At 37.0% G+C, this 19,499-nt stretch overlaps 2 protein-coding genes across 2 annotated transcripts in view; one reads left to right on the top strand and one right to left on the bottom strand.

Annotated features, from left to right (window-relative positions):
- Positions 1–7,194: 7,194 nt before the first annotated feature.
- The window catches only part of XKR9 (XK, Kell blood group complex subunit-related family, member 9), a 65,194-nt gene continuing 52,889 nt past the window's right edge, over positions 7,195–19,499 (top strand). Inside the window, exon 1 of the mRNA XM_012723106.1 lies at positions 7,195–7,228. The gene's annotated coding sequence lies outside the window, so the exon portion shown is untranslated. The remainder of the gene's footprint in view (positions 7,229–19,499) is intronic.
- Positions 18,243–19,499, bottom strand: part of LACTB2 (lactamase, beta 2) — a 30,365-nt gene continuing 29,108 nt past the window's right edge. The window contains exons 6-7 of the mRNA XM_004679810.1: positions 19,058–19,139; positions 18,243–18,398 (exon numbers count right to left, since the gene is read on the bottom strand). Coding sequence (XP_004679867.1) covers positions 18,355–18,398; positions 19,058–19,139 — 126 coding nt within the window. The 3' untranslated portion in view covers positions 18,243–18,354. The remainder of the gene's footprint in view (positions 18,399–19,057; positions 19,140–19,499) is intronic.

Below are 19,499 nucleotides of genomic sequence, written 5' to 3'. Positions count from 1 at the left end.
AGATTTATAAAGTGAAACATGTTAAATTGAAGTAAGGGTTCAGTGGCAAAATAAAGCAAGGAGAATAGGGAAAGCTTGGGTAAGTGGCATTTGCCTGAAGACCTGACATATGTGAAGAAGCAGGCCATGTGAATATTACTTATAAAACAGGATTATAGTGCCTATTTTAGCAATTAAATGAGAAGTTTCAAGGAGAGTGCTAAGTAGAGAATTAGGGTTCTATAATTCTTAACTAATATAACTACTGTACTATAATATATATTTATATATTGTATACTATATCATGTAATAATATGATTAATATAACTCTTAGCTATAATTCTCCTTTCTGGGCAAAAGACTATTATTTTTAGTTTCCTTCAAGTCACCTTTTAAGTTTTACATCAGAATGATACCTCTGGCAAGCTCAAAATTATTCTGTCCTCATGAAAAACTGGCATAACTAAATACTCCTATGTGATTTTAGCTCTGCCTACCCAAAAAGGTTCAGATTTTCTCTGTAAACTCTGTGTCAGCATTACTGGCTTCACATACTAAACATACTATAACATGCTGTCCTCCCATGCCTTTCTCCTGGCTTTGTGCCTGCTGCTGCTTCTGCCTGCAGTGTTTTCTCCTCTCTCTCTGCATATGCCCATTAGACTCCTATTGTTCTTTTAAGTCACATTCACCTGACCTCATCTTTGAAACCTTCCCTGACTTCTGCGTCTGACCTAGGCAATCTATCTCATGCTTCAATTGTAGTTTTTAAAACAATTTTATTGGATTTAATTTATATAACATAACCCCCCTATTTCAAATGGTTTAAGTGATTTTCAAAGTTGCTCAACAATCACAATACACTTAACTTTAAAACACTTTTTTATCATCTTCTAGAGAAACCTTGCACATATTACTAATCACTCCTTTTTACCTTTACAGTCTTGGCATCTGTTGACAACACTTCATCTACTTTTCTTCATCTCTAGGGTGGCTTATTTTGGGCATTTTATGTAAATAGAATTGTGCTCTTTTGTTACTAACTACTTTAGCCTTGTGTAATATTTTTTGGGTTGATCCATGTTATAACATGTATCAGTACTTCATTTTTAATGCAAAGTAATTTCCATTGTATGGGTGCATCACATTTATCCATCTGTTGATGCACATTTGATTTATTTCCATATTTTGGCTACTGTGAGTAATGCTGCTATGAACATTTGTGTACAAGTTTTTGTCTGAACACTTGTTTACAATTCTTTTGGGTATATACTCACTAACTAGGAATTGCTGGTCATAAGGTAACTTTATGTTTAATATCCCAAATAGCTGCACTTCTTTCACTTTCCTTCAAGTCTCCTTTTGAGTTTTCCATCAGAATGATACCTATTCTCTATTTATGATACTTATCTCTATTTTCCCATTCTCCTTGCTTTGTTTTTTCTATTGAACCCTTATTTCAATTTAACATGTTTCACTTTTTAAACCTTTTTTTAAAAGATACTTTTTTTCCCATTTAAATTAAAGCCCATAAGTTCAGTTGTATTTTGTTGTTGTTGTTGTTAGCAATGTATGTCTATATCAGAATGATGGGATCTTACAATCTCATCAGCATTGTATTAGAGTTCTTGTTTTTCCACAACCTTGCTAACATTTGTAACTTTCTGTGTGTGTGTGTGTGTGTGTGTGTGTGTGCATGATTTAATGAATCTCTCTGTTCTGCACCCATCCTAGGCCAAGTAGGTTCACTCTCAGTCCAGGCAGCTTAAAAGAGAACCTTGGAGCCCTTGACATCATCTTTTAATACTATGCAGGAGAAACAAGCCCACAAGTAAACAGCAATTTGGGCCCCCTGTGAAACTCTATATGCTTTTCCCTCTGAGCTTTCTCTGGTATTCTCTCGTGGCCTCTTCCTCTCATAGCCATTGCTTGCCCTCTCTTAGCTCTTCTCCTCTGCACTGTTCTCTGTGTGATGCTGCCCTTAATGCTCAGCCTCCAGACTCAGGTGTGCCCACCCATGCATACCCACACCAGACCCGAGGTATCCACCATCAAGCACGTGGCCTTTGTTGCTACACTTCCAAGCACCCTCTGCATTCCCGGCTGCAGGAGGTAGCCACAGAGGCCAGTGGCCTGACCAAGTCACTTATCCTAAGCTCTCCTTGTGGGTGTGAAGTGGTATTTTACTGTGATTTAGATTTGCATTTCCCTATTGACTAGTGATCTTCACTACTCATCATTTCATGTTATTACTAGCCATTTGTATCTGTTGGAGAAATATCGATTCCAATTTTTTGCTGTTTTTCATCATGGGTTATTAAAAAAATGCATTGAGCTATGACGTTTAGAAATATGCTAGTTCTTACCCTGTATTGGATATGTAATCTGGAAATATCTTCTCCCTTACATGTAAGTCTATAATAATTCAGCTGTAGCTTGTACATCATTTCATTTTTGCAGTTATCATACTATACTTTTTTCTTTGAGGTTACCTTAGTTTACAATATTGTATGTGATTTAGACATATAGGATCACACCTTTCAGGTTACCATACTGTCTTCTAGTTGTTGGCAAGTTTGCCTTCCCACTAGACTGTGCCTCTCAGGAACAGGAAGTATTTCATGTTTATATCTCCAACTACTTGCCACTATGCCATCAAATTTTTAGTGCTCCATATTTATGTTGATTAAAAAAAAAGGCTGTACATGGTCAAGAATAAACCCTTTAATTTACTTAGTAACCATAAAAGTGAACTGAAATATGGTGGTAGATATTTGCTCATTTTACAGATATTTAATGAGAATTTTTAATGCTCTAAACAAATTTTCGGTATGAGGGATAAAGCTGTGAAAAGAAAAACTTAAGTCTTTTTTCTTGAAACTCACTTACCTAGAATGGAAGACAAAGAATAAAATAATTACTAATGTGGTGGGTATTTTCAAGTTTTCAAAACTTGCTTGGTGCAGCGTGCAAAGTGAGGGTTTGAGGTCATTTGGAGATTAATGTTCCACAAAAGTGTCTCTTAAAACTGAAATTAACTTTTTCAGACCTTAAAATTTAATTATTGATCACTTTCAATGAGAAAAGCCCCTCCTCTTGCCCTCTGCTGGTCCTCTTTCAGTTGTGTAAACTTAAACTTGCTCTCTTCACTTAAGGGACTTGAGATGACTGTTGAATTTGGCAAGAAAGAGATTGTGTGGTTGTGCTAGTTAATCCTGTTGTCCAGGAAATAGGTGCCAAGATATTTATTGGCAGGAACGTTTATAGAAAATAAAGGGGAGAGGAGTCAACTGGGAAAGACTTCAGACCCTAATACAAGTTTGACATCTGTGATGGGAAGGGAGTAGTATTAGATAGAGAGAGCCTTAGACTGGGGTGCAATGGGAGACCCCAGCCTTCCTATGGCCAGCCCACTGGGGAGTGTTTTAATGGGAATAGTAGAAGTAAGTGTCTGATTGGAAATGGTTCAAGAGAAAATAAGATGTGGTAAGATGGATGTATGATTATAAGAAGCTCGTTTGAGGGGTTTTTCTTGTTAAGAGATGGTAAAGAAATTGGCAGGTAGTTGGAGAGGGGTCTATGGCAGGATTTGCTTTTCTTTTGGATGTGATCTACATGAGGTGTTTGCAGGCAGAAGCAATGTTATATTAGAGAAGTTTCCTCTACGAGAGATGCAGAAGCAGAGTCCTGGGTTGCAGGTAAAATGTGTTGGCATCTAGTGTGCATAATAACAAGGATGGGTACCCAAAAAAACCACAGGGCGAGCAAAGTTTATAGGTTTGTTGAACATGGAAAAATGAAGCTGTCCTTTTGAAACTGCTCTGTTTTCTCAGAAAAAAAAAAAAGAGCTAGTGTGATGAAATTTGAGGAGAGAATGGGGGTACAGTTGTGGGAGAGTGAATGGACAAGGGGAATGTAATCAGACAGCAGAGCCCACTTGAGACTTGTGGCATAAATACAAAAACTAGTAAGCAGAGTAACATAATTGTTAATGGTCATATTTCTCTACTCGGATGTAAGCAAAGGCAAAGAGTTGGGTTTGCCAGAGCCATGATAGAAGAGCGAGGATGTTGAGGATGTTTGTAGGTGAGGGGAGGAGTGAAGGAAAGGTTATCAAGGAGTGATTGTGCTCCTGTCACCCAGAACTGTACAATCCATCCTTCTCTTTGTGAAAGCAAACCTCTGTAGACTGTATCACTGAGGCACCTTTGTCCCCAGACTTCGAGTTGAGTCAATGGAACACACTGGCTAAAAATCGATGGAGAGTTGTTTTTTTTTAAGATATATTTATTTATGTAGACAGAGCTGGAGTACAGGCCAGAGGTGCAGAAGTGGTGAGAAGATTCACCAGAGACAGAGTGGGGAGCAAAACAAGCAGATTGACAAAGTACACTACGGGAGAGGTCTGCTGCACCAGGTGGGTCACCTCCTTGGTCAGGGATTGAACTGGCACTAAAGCATCTGTGGCTAGCTTTATAGTACTGTGCTTTAACCCATTGTGCCAGCAGGGAGGGCCCAAAATCAAAGGAGAGTTTAAAGAGTTCATTCTCCTTTGATCTTTGCTTTCCTATGGTTATGGCAGTGTCTGTTCTCCTGTATCCATAACCCTTGTTAGTGAGGCTTCCTCTCAGGGTTCTAGTTTGCTCTGAAGTCAGTGATTTCATTCTCTCCTCTGCATCTTCAGTCTTCAGGCTGTTGCAAATAATGGCTTCCCACAATGTCTTAGGGCCTTCCTATCTCTTGTTGGTTCCCTCAACCTGTCCATTCCTCCAGTAGGCCCTTCATTAAACTCTTTCCAGTTAAATTCTTCTGACTGTATATCTCTTGTTTGCCAGGTTTCTGACAGAGAATAGAAAAATTGTGCTAGGCATCTGAATGGGAAGCTACCTTGGGGTTGAAGACTGTGGGAGTTGGTCTCGTTGACTGAAGAGGAAGTGGCCAGGGATAGGGTGTTGGGGATGAGTTCAGAGGTTATGGAGACATTAGTAATAAAACTGGAAGGATCTGATGAAGGAAACAGAGTGTGGTGGAGATGAAGTGAGGAAGAGGTCCTTAGAAGTGAGGAGTTAAGGCATTGGAGGCAATAGTTCTCAACACATACTTTTCATGGATGTTAAGTCACCGAAAATGATTCAGGAGTTAAGTGACCCAACAGAGTGGGCTAGGTGCTAATGAATGGAGTCAGAGAGGACAGCAGGTGATTGCCTTACACGGTGGGTGGTAAGTAACATAGTTGGAGGACACAGGCTTCCAGAAAAGCTGAAGGTTTTGAGCAATATCGGAGAAATGTCAGCAGGTAGGACCATGAAAATCACCCAACACACCCCTGAGCTCAGTGGTATGTGGGGTTTGGGAGGGAAGCGAACAGCTTCCTTTTAGGAAGACTATAAGGAAAACAGGTTTTAGTTGTCATTTCGAGCTGCTTCCACGTTTTGGCACAAGAGGTGCCAAAACATTTTAAAAGAGATAGGGGTATAGAGGATTTAGCAGATAACATAGGTGGGGTGTTAGGGGATCCAGTGGAAAGGTTTGGAGTAAGAGAAGGTAATGATATGAAGGGTACTGTAGAGTCTTCTAGAGGGGACTAAGGTGGGAAGGTGCTGAGGCTTGGTGGAATTACCTGATGGTTTTTAGGGGACATAGGAGAATCAATTCTAATTTTAGCTTCCTTTTCAGGAATCACTTTTTAAGTTTTTAGGGAAGGATGAATCCGAGTGTGGGTCATAGTGATGGAGAAGGTGCTCTTACAAAAGGCCCTTGGGGTTCTGGAGCCCTCTTTAAACAAGTTGATCACTAGTGTGTGTCCAGCTCTGGAAGCCGTTGTGCATCCAGCAGGGTGCTGACTGCTTTGCACAGTAACCAAATTCTAGATGAGTGATATTTTGTAAAATGTAGCTTGGATTTTGAAATGTTGGGCTTCTCAGGGCACTTTCAGTGATTTTAAAAAGGACAGAAGCCTCTCACTGCCCCTGCATCTCTGGCCTGTACCCCAGTTCTGTACGCAAAAAATAGTAAATCTTTAAAAAGAAAAAGGAAAGACGCAGATTATTTGGAATTGGTTCTGTTATGGAAAATCTGTGGCATAGGCTAGCTATAATTATGAGGAAAAGGAACAGAGACAATGTTGGCCTTCCAAGAGGTTCATTTCAGTTGACTATACAAGAGAGATATAAGAAAGAACATTTCTGAGATAATGTGCAAGTAAGCACAAGAAAGTACCAAATGGAAGAACTGAAGAGGAACTGTTGGATTTCAATTGTCCTGGGGGCAAAAGAATAAAGAAACTAATGTTTATTTCATTCCTACCATGTTCCAGTTATTTGCTTTCGTATCAGTTATATCATTTCGTTTTTAAAAATACCCAATGGCCCTCCCTGGTGGCACAATAGGTTAAATAGGTTAGGACACAGCATTGCAAGCTTGTCACAGCTGCTTCAGTGCAATTTCAATTCCAGATCCAGGAGCTGACCCATAGGTGCAGCAGAACTCACCTGTCTTGCCTACTACTCCCTTTAGCAATGTGCTTTGTCAATCTGTCTGTTCTGCTCCCCACTCTGTGTCTGGTGGACCCTCTCACTGCCCCTGCCCCTCTGACCTGTACCCCAGGGTTCTGTATGCATAAATACATACATCTTTTAAAAAAAACCCTATGAAATAGGTGATATTATTTGAATTTAAAAATAGAGAAATGGAGGCTCAGGGATATTAGTTTGCCAAGTCACAAGGCTAGTAATCCTGTCTGCCAAACTCATTTTTGTCCCATGTAAACAATCTCTCGGATCTTCACTTGCCAGAAAGATCCTGAACTCGAGAGCGCAATGATGATGATTCTCAACTTATCCCATCAGGACTCCTGCCCTGATAGAAATAAAATCCACCCACCCCCACCACCTCCTAGCCCCTTTAAAGGATATTATTTATCTCTGTATGCTATGGTTATATAATTTATGGTAAGTTTAAAAACATAAAATTATACTCATATCATGAAGAGGATATTGTATTTCTATGAGGAAGCAAAACTATTCTATGAATAATTGGATATAATATAATTTTCTTGAGTATACATTGTATTGCCATGGAAACAATAAACCAAATTTATAATCAATGTGGTACCTTGTAGGTAGGACTGATCGAAGGTGGACCTGGCAGTTTGAGGAAGACCTGGTTATTAAGGGCCTCAAAGTCAATGACTACCCAGACCATGCCTGTGTCTCCCTAGGATTCAGACTGTGATCCCACCTCTAGAAGGGTAAGGAGCCTAACGTGGAGTTTCACTCTTGACTTGACCTGTATTTGATTTCACTTTATTTAACTTCTCTTTATTTAATAATCAAGGGCTTGAATTAATATTTATGATAGATGAGAGCGGTGTCATAAACTTGTGAATAAAAATGATTAAACAGAAACAGGAAGTGTAAATACTTTTGGAAGTTTAGCTTTTTAAAAAAATGGTTTAACTCTCAAGGAGGGAAGATAGCAGGTTCTGTACTTAAGAAGAAATAGGGGAGTTAGTGTTGGTTTTGTGTTTGCCTTTGAATGATGTGACAGTTGAACATATTTCGATGATAAGGAAGAGAGGGAAAGGTTGAAGAAACTGGGAGAATGAGCAAAGGTGGGAAAACTGAGGAAATGATACTTCTGAGCTTTGGTATCCACCCGAACAGAAGACCATTAGCATTATGGAGGAGAAGATAACTCTTTCCCACTGAAAGACAGGAACAGAGAGGGAAGTACATTGGAGACAAGGCAGTGATTTGAACTGAGAGTGGATTTTCTTTCACATGGGTGATGAGATCAGGAGGGGAAGACTGTGAGCCAGAGCCTGTTTGAATGGACGAGTGGGGAGCAGTGCAGCAGGAATGAGGGCAAGATGGCCCTGCACAGCATCTGCATGAGTAGGGTGACTCTGTAATGTCTTTGCAAGAAGGTTCTAATGCTTATGAACTGACTGGAGAACGGTGATCGGTAGGTTCCTGGGAAGGTTGGCACATAGGACACACAGCAACAGATTCAGGGGGTATTTTATAAGGCAAATGGGCACTTACGACCAAGGAGGTGATCCAATAGGTCACTTTCATCAGAGAATGAATAATGAGAGCTTTCTGTGCAGAATTTTTTCCCAAACTGCTTCTAAAACTAGATGGTTTTATGCCTCAGGGAATTTGAGATTGGTTGACTTGAGTTGATACCTTGTAGCCATCAAGAAAATGGTGGCTGGCTCATGGCTAGTTTAACCAAGGTCCAGGGGAGGTGTCCAAGCATTGTTGTCAGTTGTTTCCTTGTTCACACCAGCCAATGTGTAAGATAAAGCTCACAGTTCATTTAAAAACAATTCAAATGTACATAGTTTTCTGCAGTCCCAAAGCACTGTTGATATAAATTATTAGTTTATCTTCATATCAACCTAGAACATAATGTTTATTCCTTTTTCAAAAAATGAAACAGATGCTCAGTAAAACAATTTGTTTAAGATTTTGCAACTACTTTGAAGATAAAAGAATGTGAAATCAACTTACAAAGTTATGGGAAGATTTTGCAAAAGAGTAAGTATGGTATTTTGTGGAGTTTAATTGGTATAGATCAAAGTGAACTACTCACAAGAGAATATGTGAATGTATTCTGTTAATAAGAACAATAATAACAAAAATAATAGCAAATAATTTTTATTTATTGGGTACCAAGCACTGTGCTAAACATTATGAACATGTAATATTCAAAACAACTCATTGAGTTAGGTACTATTATCATTCCTTTGATTGGATACATGTTACTAAACTATTACCACTATCACCACTAACAATGTGATGAATAAAAACAGGATTAGACTACATACAGGGAAGTCAGTTAGTAGTAGTTTAATTCAGGAAACGAACACTATGCAAGGGGAAAAAAGAGAGAGGGATAAATTGCTGAGACTAAGACAAATGATAGGCTTTGGCCCAAGCCACTTTCATTTCCTTGGCAATATATCACTCTGAGCAATACTCATACTGATCAGCATTTTCTTTGTTCTTCAAATGGCACCTGCATCCTCAAGTTATAACATAAATATTGCTCTGCTTAGTGGAGTGGGGATTAAGAGAAACAGAAGAGACCAAGGAACTATTTGGAACATGGGAAAATGGTGATGCTGTTTACCCAAACAGTGGGTTGTGAGCTGGAAGTAATCAGAATACAAAATTGTGAAGTGAGCAATTTCTTCACATCAGTGGCTGAATTTTGGGAGACATTCAAATGAAGAGTTCCTGATGATAGCAAAAAAAATTTAAGCCTGAGGCTTTGCTGAACAACATACATTTGGAAATTGTCAGCATGCTGGTAATGGTTAGCACCACTAAAATGGATTAGTTCTTTGAGGTGGTGAATTAAAAGAAAGAAGAACAATGTAGTCAGTCTTGGAGGTGCCCAAAGGGAAGAGACTGAAGAGGGTTTAGGAGCTTAATTATGTAGATGGCATTTTAATAGCAGAGTACTTTCAAACAATTTTCCATGACGCGTCCATAAAAATCTATGATGAAATTTATAAAAGCTCACAAAATTCTTTTTCTCTATAATCCTAATAACTGATTTATTTTAGTCTTAAATGTGATTGCAAGGAATATGCTGGTCCAGAGGACAGTATTATTGTAAATTATTTCCTCTGAGGTTGAAATTCATTAAATGCATATGAAATGAGACAAGTAATAAAATGGGGGGAAGAAAAGTAAAATAATTAAAGTTCTGAGTTCCAAGAAAAATTGCAAGAATCATTTTCAAGAAGACAAGACAAAAAGTGAACATTGTGAAGTAAGTTGACATGGTCCCATGCAAAGACTTTGAAATACAGCTAATTATCAGGTGTCACATTGGTCCTCTCTCACTAGGAGAGGCTGATGAATGGTTGTTGCATGGGTTCTGGGAAAGCTGTATATGCTTTATACAGCTTTATAATTTCTGCAAGTGATTCAGATAATTGGTTATTTTTTAATCCTAATAATGAAAAGATTCCCTTTCAGAGGAGAGAGCATCCCTTTCCTAGCTCTGAAATCTGAAAGTAATGTTGTTCCATAGACATCGAAGAACAGTGAATAATAAACAATGCCCTCAATAACATAAAAGAAGTAGAGATTGTATATTTGTGTATGTCACACTGACCTTTGATAAAATAAAACCCCACAGCTTAATACTAAATTATATTTGGTTGATATAGGAAAATAATAAGTTGCATCAAAGGAAAACAATTCTATTGTTTGGGCCTCTTCAAAAAATCTGACTCAGTAAATCTGGGTAGGGTCCAGAAATTTGAATTTGTAATAAACACCCAGTTGATAGTAATGGCAATTGTCAAAGAACATAGTTTTGCACCAAAGGAATGAATGGTTAACAATGTTCCTTAGAGTTCTAGATTTAGATATAGTCCTGACATATTACATTTATGATTTATATCTTCACTATTTTTTAAAACAAAAGCAGGGGAAGAAGGCTGGATTCCGCAAAGTAGGCTGGTAATATATTTAAAAAAAATTTTTATGCATATAAGAACTGGGTTTAGGTGTGGGGGAGAGGAGTAAGATGATTTACCAGAAACAGAGTGGGGAGCAGAACAGGTGAATCTACTGCAATATACTGCTGAGGGGAGCAGCGGGCAAGACAGAAGAGGTCTGCTGAACCTGTGGGTCACCTCCCTAGCTGGGGATCTAACTTGTGCTGTGGTGGCTGGCAGAGCTTGATAGCACTGAGACTTTAACCCCTGGATTACCAGGGAGACCCCTATGCTGTTAATAGTTCTGTGGTATAAAACCAGAGAGCTTCTAGAGAATTGTTTCTTAAATCCTTGGAGAAATATTAAATACATAGATTGTTTCATACACAACCTGAACAGGTGTTAGTCTGACCCTAAGATGAAAAACTGGTAATGGATCATGGAATTTTGACTAGTTTTTTAATAGAGATGCACTTTACTGACACACTTAAGAACTAAAGATATTGTAGTATTGCTATATTTAACATATGCACACTAATTTAGTATACATGTATACTAAATTGCTGCCACTTATACCTGAAAATCTCTGATTTGTAACAACATGTTTTTTCAGATTGTTTTTCATTTTCAAATACAGCAGGAAATAACCTCTCTGTAGAAGAGTGCTGTGACATGGTGTGAGCCAGCCCAAACTTCATTAAAAAAAAAAACAACAAAAATAACAGTAAAAATAATTGAGGCACCTTGTCATAGAGGTATATTAACTTTCCTACAGATTTTATAGTGGTGACTTGACCAGCCACAGCGAGAACATGATGTTGGGGTGAAGATTGAGAGACAAAGACAGAGTCCTCTTTTCCACTGACTACTGATTCTTAAATGCACTTTAGGTCTTAGTAAGAGAAACTCAAACTCAGACTAGAAAATGCAGTTGAGGATCTACCATGGAGTTTTAATGGAACTTGCTGGATTTGGGTAAATTTGGATCTACTTCTTTTTGATGGTTTCCATACTCCAGTGAAACTTAGGTGTTCTAGAAGGCTTTGACTCCAGTTCCCCTTAATCTTCCAGGTCCTTGAATCTAGAAAGTAGATACAGGATTATTCTCTTAGGCAAAACTTGATGCCTAAGAATTGTACCCATTAAGAAGTATGAACTTAAATTCTTATCTTTTGGCCTAAGAGAACATTAAAATAAGCATGTACTTCTCATGGTTTCCAACTCCTGATAATTTTTGCAGCAGCAAATTCTAGGACAAAAGTGTTTAATCCATTGAATTAAAGAGTTGGAATCCACTCATTGCAAATCAATATTTTGATGTAAAAATGTTTAGTTAATATGAAACTAATAAATGTATTTTATCCAAATGTTAAATAGTAACAACAGGAGAAACATTTCCTCATTCTCTTTTCAATATATTTTTCTGATATTAATCAATAAAATGCTTAGACTTTTATTTCCTGTTTATCAATTTTAAATATTGACATTCTGTTCTTACAGATGATTTAGCATACTCCACTTCTCACTTCCTTTCCCCATTATCCTGTAAACAATTTTTAGAGTGTTTACATTACTGCTTATGTAAAACTGCAGAATCAGGTAGTATTTCATAATTATTTCCTTCCTTGCAGACTTGTTTCTGTGGAATCAATAATTGCCTCATTTTTTAAGTAGAGCTTTTTTTTTTTATTGACAAATCAGTTTCAGTTGCTCAGCTGAAGATATTGTAGGACTCCTAGTATGGCTCCCCCCAATTTTCTTGTTTTTTTTTAAAATTTCCATTTTCAATTCTATTTGCCCCTGGAAGCTGATTACTTGTTGTACTGTCTAGTTTCCCCTTAGAGTCTTCTATCTTTTTTAGTGTCCTTTTTTTTTTTTTTTTTTTTTTGCTGTTGTTGTTTTGTTTTTCAAAAACTTTCTCAACTTTGTTTTTCTACCTCATTTATTTTGGTTATATATTTTCACCTTCTAAGGTTTTTTCATAGAGCCATTTTTCATAGTATACTATTCTTGTTTTACAAATTATAATTCCTGCAATGATAAAACAGGCATCAGACAGACTGGTAAGAGAAAAAGCCAAAAAGAAATTTAATAATATGTATACCTTCTGTATACATGTGAGAGATACAGCATGATTAACTTGCCATGGGCTTTAGACACATCTTTAATAGTTTAGCAAAGATGAGAGATTGGGGAAAGAAAGGGATAATTAAGCTAGGGGGTTTATCTGGAAAGGCACATTAGACAAAAGGTATGAAGATTTAATTTCTCATTGAAGAAATAAGATTAGGTTTTCCTGGAAGAGGTCCTTGTGGATAAAAGCTAGTGGATAAGCATCAAAAGTCTTCAGAGTCCCTCCCATGAAATATTCCTCTTTTTAGAGAAGAGTTTTGTGTTGGCAGAATTTTGCTCTCCAAGTACTTGCTCTTATCTCAGGGTACTAATAACTTCGGTTTCTCTCTCTATTTTTTCCCCTATCTTTTGCTGACTTCATTTCTCATTTTTGCACTTCTGTTTATATTGAGATACTGTTTGGAAACTGTATAAATATGTGAGTGAGTAAATGGGAAGATTAATTAAATTGTAGGTTTCATTGTAGGCAGATATGACCATTCCCACATACATATTGTGGTTATTTTTTTTTATTATAATAGTTTATTTTTACATCATTTTGTGTCTTTTTCCATCTCAGTTGTAATTCCCGTGGACTTCCCATCACCAATTCACCTGTGTGCCATCACCATAGTCCCGTGTATTGCCACCCCTCCCCCCCATTTTTGATCCCATTCCCTACTCTACCCCCGTAAAATATCTCTGGTATCTAGTTGTTCATTATTATTTACCAACCCACCCCCGGTACTTTATGCTCCTGCTAGGAGTGAAACCATCCAGTATTTTTCTTTTCCTTTCTGGCTTATTTCACTAAGCACGATCCCTTCCAGCTCCATCCATGTTGCTGCAAAAGGCATGAGCTTATCTTTGGTTGCTGAATAATATTCCATTGTATATATGTACCACATCATTTTAAAAAAAAATAATTTATTTTTACTTTTTTTTAAAAAGATATATTTATTTATGCTTACAGAACTGGGGTGCAGACCAAAGTTGTGGTGGGTGAGAGGATTCACCAGAGACAGAGCAGGGAGCAGAACAGGCAGATCAACAGAAATACACTGCTGAGGGGAGCAGCGGGTGGTCAGGAGAGGTCTGCCAAGTCATGTGTTCACCTCCCTGGCTGGGGATCCAACTCATGCTGCAGTGGCTTCGGCGAGCTTCATAATGCAGTGCTTTAACCTGCTGTGCAAGCAGGGAGGGCCCTATTTTTACATCATTTTATGCCTTTTTCCATTTCAGTTGTAATCCCCATGGGCTTCCCCATCACCACATCACCCATGTGCCAACACCATGGTCCAGTGCACTTCCCTCCCCCCACTGTTTTTGACCCCATTCATTCCCCACTCCACCTGTAAAATGTCTCTGATATATAGTTGTTCATCATCATTATTATTATTTTCTCCCCTGGTCCTTTATACTCCTGCTATGAGTGAAACCATTCAGTATTTTTCCTTTCTGGCTTATTTCACCAAGCATGATCTTTCATGATCTTTTCCATCTCCATCCATGTTGCTGCAAAAGGCATTTTTTTTGTTGTTGTTGCTGAGTAATATACCATTGTGTACATGTACCACATCTTTTTAATCTAGTCATCTACTTTGGGGCATTTAGGTTGTTTCCATGTCTTTCCAATCATAAATAAAGCAGCAATAAACATGGGGGTGCAGATATCTTTTTGAATCAGTGTTTTTGTGTCTTTTGGGTAGATACCTAGGAGCGGGATTGCTGGGAAGCTCCATTTTTAGAAGCGGTTTGAGAAACCTATCTGTGAGGTATTTTTAAACAATTCAATTTCTTTGTAGATAACACTGTTGATCTTTTATCTGACCTTCATTTACTTAGATATCGCTATTCTGAGGACAGTCGGAAGACTGTCCTGTAGTGGCCTGGAGTGGCTGGTACAGCTTTTCTGGCCAGGCACAAACTATCCTGTTTTCCCACCAGATTGAAAGAGATTAACTTCACCCCCTAACAGCCAAATACTACCCATGTCAGAGGAGAAAATGCCCGCTGTGTAGTGGTTTGAGTTCTACCCTTGACATCCTGATGTGGGGCTGCATACAGTGGGAATTTTGGAAGTTTTTAGAAGGGAGTGGTGCTTGTTGCCTGGCTCTTTGTTATTGGAGTTGTAGTAGAAAGCAGCCACCCTAGCATGTAGGTGGCGGGTCTTTGCCCCCAAGATGGGGTGAGGGGGTGTTGTTTGGCACCAGTGGCAGACGTTTGTTGCACTCTGCAGGCTCTTGCAGCTGCAGCTCCACTTTGTACCAAAGGGTGATAACAACCTTTTCGCTTTCCCTAGTTGGTCAGAATGTTTTTTTTTTTTTTTTCTTCACCAGAGGCCCTTTTGTTTGCACTTGTGGCAGGTGGCCAGACCCAGAGCCAGTGACAGAGGTTTTGACCTGGTGACAGTTTTAGACTCTTTGGTGGTTAACAAATAGAGGTCTACTATTTCACTTACTTTTCCCTTGCAAGAATAAACTCTGGTTTCTTTTTGGAGTTATGGCTGCCTGTCTATGTAACATGTATATAAGCTCCAAACAGGTTTTCAACAATCCCATGTTTAGAACAGAGCAGTACCGTGTCTTCCTCAGTATCTGGGGCCTCTAGCCCTAACTTTTCAAGGGCAAAATTGTTCTCTGCCCTCCTCTAGTAATCTTAAAGCTAAAGTTGTGTATCATTGCTCTAGATCACCTGCTTTCAAAATTTGGCAAAGTCTTTGCAATCTGCTCTTGTACTCTGCATTTGTAGGTTTTATACCTTTTACTATTTGGTGTTGCTTAAACATATCAAATGCCTTTTACTGTTTTTTAAAAAATCTGTATCTTTGTATTCCTTATTTTTTCATTGTGTCTTGGAAAGGAGTAACAATGAGCCTACCATATGGTCAACCTATCTTTCCAAGATAAAATCCGTTAAGTCACTTTTGGGGCAAATTTAATACGAATGGATGAAATAAGCATAAACAATATAAAAAGAACATCATTAAATATTGTAAACTTTCTTTTTTTGATACTTATCTTGGCCATTATATCACCAATTGCCAGGCGATTATCCTATCTTTGATTAGGCTTTCTTAATTTTCCGTGCTAAATTCTTTCCTGTATCCCCACTCATCTACACACATCTTGCTTTAACAGCAACCTCAATACCAATGACTTTCTAATCTCTTTCAATCCAGACCTCTTTCATAGCATCTCAGCATATTGTAATTGTGTCTCCACAATTGAATAGGAGCCTTATTTGACAGCAATGATGCTGTTTTGTACTCCTTTGTATTCCCAGTGCCTGGTCCACTATGAAGCAGGTATTTCATGAACTAAAGTTCAGATTCTTAGATTCTTTCCATCATGAGTAAATCTCATAGCCTTCCATTGTCACTCCTTTTCCACTTGTAGCTTGAAGCTTTCATGATACTTTAAAGACGATGCTCCATGGCCTTGTGCATTTTCCTCAGTTCAGAATGTCCTCCTCACCCTTGTTCCCTAGCTCCCTCAGGAATGGAAATAGACTGTTTCATATAATTATAGTTCATTCATTCTTCCATTCTTAAAAACCATTTTATTGTGTTTGTATGCTATACAATAAATTGCATATTTTTCAAGTGTACAAAAAACCCCTCAAGAATGGAAATAAGAAGACCAGAGTTAAAGGTTATTTCAGTGGTGTAGGCAAGAGAGAATGACAGAGCAGGAGTACTGATAAACTCCGGAGGTGGAACAGGCAGTTATATTCTTGGTGACAAACTAAATGACATGGGGGAGGGGTCGTGGTGATATCAATAACAACTACTGGGTTTTTCTGGTTTGGGCAACTTAGTGGTGTTTTTATTCAAAGTAATAGGAAGGTATGGAAGTGAAGAGTAATTAAAGAATAGAATTAAACAAAATCAAGAGTAATGAAATATTCAAATATTCAACTGATCAGATTTCTTCTTGTCTAGCTTTTATGGTATGTTTAGGGAACTGGAGTACTGTTTTTTTCTTTTGCGAAGTATACTTAGTTATTATCCTTAAATTTATTTACATGTATTCTCTGTAAGTGTACTGCTAGTACACTTAAGTATTAAATACATTCACATTTTTGTGTATACTATTATGACCACTTTCCATTTCCAGAATTTTTTCGCCTTGCTAAATTGAAATTATTTATATTAAACAATAACTCTCCATTGTCTCTCCCCTTAGCCCCTGGCACCCACCATTTTACTTTCTGTCTCTATGAATGTGACTACTCTAGTGACTTCACATAAGTGGAAATATACAGTATTTATCCTCTTGTTAGATTAGCTTAAATCACATGGCATAGTGCCTTCAACTTTCATTTAAAGTGTGGCAGGTATTTTCCTTTGTAAGGCAGAAACATAGTCCATGGCATGTACATCCCACATTTCCCTTATCCATCTACACTTCAGTGAACACTTGTGTTGCTTCCATCTTTTGGCTATTGTGACTAATGCTGCCATCAACCTGGGTGTATACATACTCTATTCAAGACCCTTTGGATATATATACCCGTACTGAAACTGGTGAAAATAATTCTATGTTTGCTTTTTTGAGTGTGTCTTCCATAGCAGCTGTACCATGTTACATACCACCAGTAACGATGACAGGCTCCAGTTCCGCACACCTAATTTGTTGTTGTTTTTTGGTAACAGTCATTCTAATGGACATGAAGTGGCATCTCATGGTGGTTTAATTTGCACATTATTTCACATGTTTAATGAACATTTGTATAATCTTCTTTGGAAAAATGTCTATTCAATTCCTATGCCTGTATTTGAATTGGGTTTTTTTGTTTGTGAGTCATAGTTGCTTGGTAGTATGGTATGATTTCAGGAAAACAACAGGTCTCTAAAATGTAAGTATTTAGGACAGTGTGAAAGTGCCAGTGACATTAGGAAAAAGGGTAGAAACAGGGAAGGATGTCTAAAAATTTTTTTTTTTGTAATTAAGTTTTACCCTTAGGAAATAGCAAAGTAAGTTTCTCTCAAGATACTGAGTTCATTTTTATATCATAGGTTGGCAACCTTATGGGCTAAATAGGCATTAGTGGCGAACCTGAGAACCTAGCCACTATTTAAGAACATTACTATCTATTAAAAAAAGCCCCATCTTAATCTTTTAATTAAAAAAAATCACTTTTGGTATGAAATTAATTTGTATGTTGATGACTAAAATCTAAACTTGGAAAGTAAGTGTAACAGATTACAGGAATAATGATTATATAATGTTTTTAATTGGGAAGTTAATGTTTTTAATTACCTAAAGGGGATTTGCATAAATCATTTGTGGGATACCATTATGAGAAAATGTACATGATACAGATCTATAGAATTAACACATTATCATGATATAACTGATAAACATGAAACATAAAGCTATTATTTACAGCTATAGATAGGGGTAGAGAAGAGGAAGAATTACATAGGTATCAGCTACTAACAGAAGCAATTAGAGAAAACATTAGTGACCACTAGTTAGAAAATAATCTGAAATCAACCTCCAGTTTAAATTTCATGATTTTATTATTTTTAAGTAAACATTTTATTTAACCTATTGAAAATGGATAAATTGTTGGATTCTGAATTTTTGGTAAAATGTTACAAGATGTAGGTTAGATAACTATATTATGCATGTAAAATTTAATTTAGATATTCCAGAATAAATATGACATTTTAAATTTCATATATGGTTAATTTCAATGTTCTTAATGCTATATTCTCTGTGAATAATTCATAGTTAAGAAGACATATTATCATCTACAAAGAAAAGAAAACAAAAGCTTATGGAAATCTGAAACTAAAGATTAGCTTTCCATTTCTTGTCAGGTTCTGTGTTGCTAACTGTGGAAAGAAAATGAAAGAGGAAATATTCAACAACAGATTAACAAATTCACTGGATGTTAAACTATTTTGCGGCTTGAACAAGTGTTCATTCCTAAAATAATTTTGTTTCTCAATGTAATGCTGCTATTTTTTAAGGATTGCATTTACAGAAAGATTGTTAATTTGATAATTCAATCTAACACTAGTAAACAATTATGGAATTAACTACTTTAGAATTTTTCTTAATCTTTGTTATTTTTATTGCTGCTAAGATTGTTCTCAAATCTTATACATGTAAAATTTTTCATGGTCTTATGGCCTGGAAAAGAAGAGTTATCTTTCTACTATACAATTCGGGTTGTCATTATGGTGGGTGAGGACTGGAACCCTTTAGTGAGATTCTAATTACTTTAGGAGCTTTTGGTTTCAATTTGTGGTCTACGGGCATTTTGTTACTGACCCTTCCTGGTGCCTGTCTCTACAGGCACAAATTGATTCCAATTTGTGGTTTGCTGGCCTTTTGTTACTAATCATTCCTTGTGCCTGTCTCTACAACTTTCAGAGATATCAAGGGAAATCTCTGATGATAATTATTTTTCTCAAGGAAACCTAGTTTATTTTTTAAATAGTGATTTTAATGCTGATAATGAAAGAATTAAGTTTTGTATCATACTCACATATTTTCCCTTCTTTTTCCAACTTTTTCAAATGAAGCAAGAGATTATGTTCAGCCATTTTATGTAAATGCTCAGGTGTATTCTAAAAGAAAGAAAAGAATGAAGGGAAACTATTTCTTCTGAAAAAAGATCATAGTTAATTCTTTTAAAATGTCTAATGAAAAAATGCAACAGAAGAAAATTTTAACTTAGATACAGTTTTATATCCCAAATAATTTTACCTTATACATGTCTTCATTAGGGCTTTATATTTTAATATATGTATTTCTATAGATAAAATAATGCTAAGCTCCACAAATACAGTAAGTAGCAGTGGAAATCAGTATTTTATGAAGGAATGAATGAAATGTAAAATAATTACTTTAGTGATGTTCAATTGGCCCTAATGTTTTATTTATGAAAATGATATCTACATGTTTTTGTTATCTGAATGTCAAAGCAA

This window comes from Condylura cristata, unplaced genomic scaffold (genome assembly GCF_000260355.1).
Source record: "Condylura cristata isolate star-nosed mole 26May11 unplaced genomic scaffold, ConCri1.0 scaffold00009, whole genome shotgun sequence".
NCBI classification, from domain to species: domain Eukaryota; kingdom Metazoa; phylum Chordata; class Mammalia; order Eulipotyphla; family Talpidae; genus Condylura; species Condylura cristata.
Note: the sequence above shows the minus strand (reverse complement) of the source record. Positions and strands in the feature narration are given on the sequence as shown.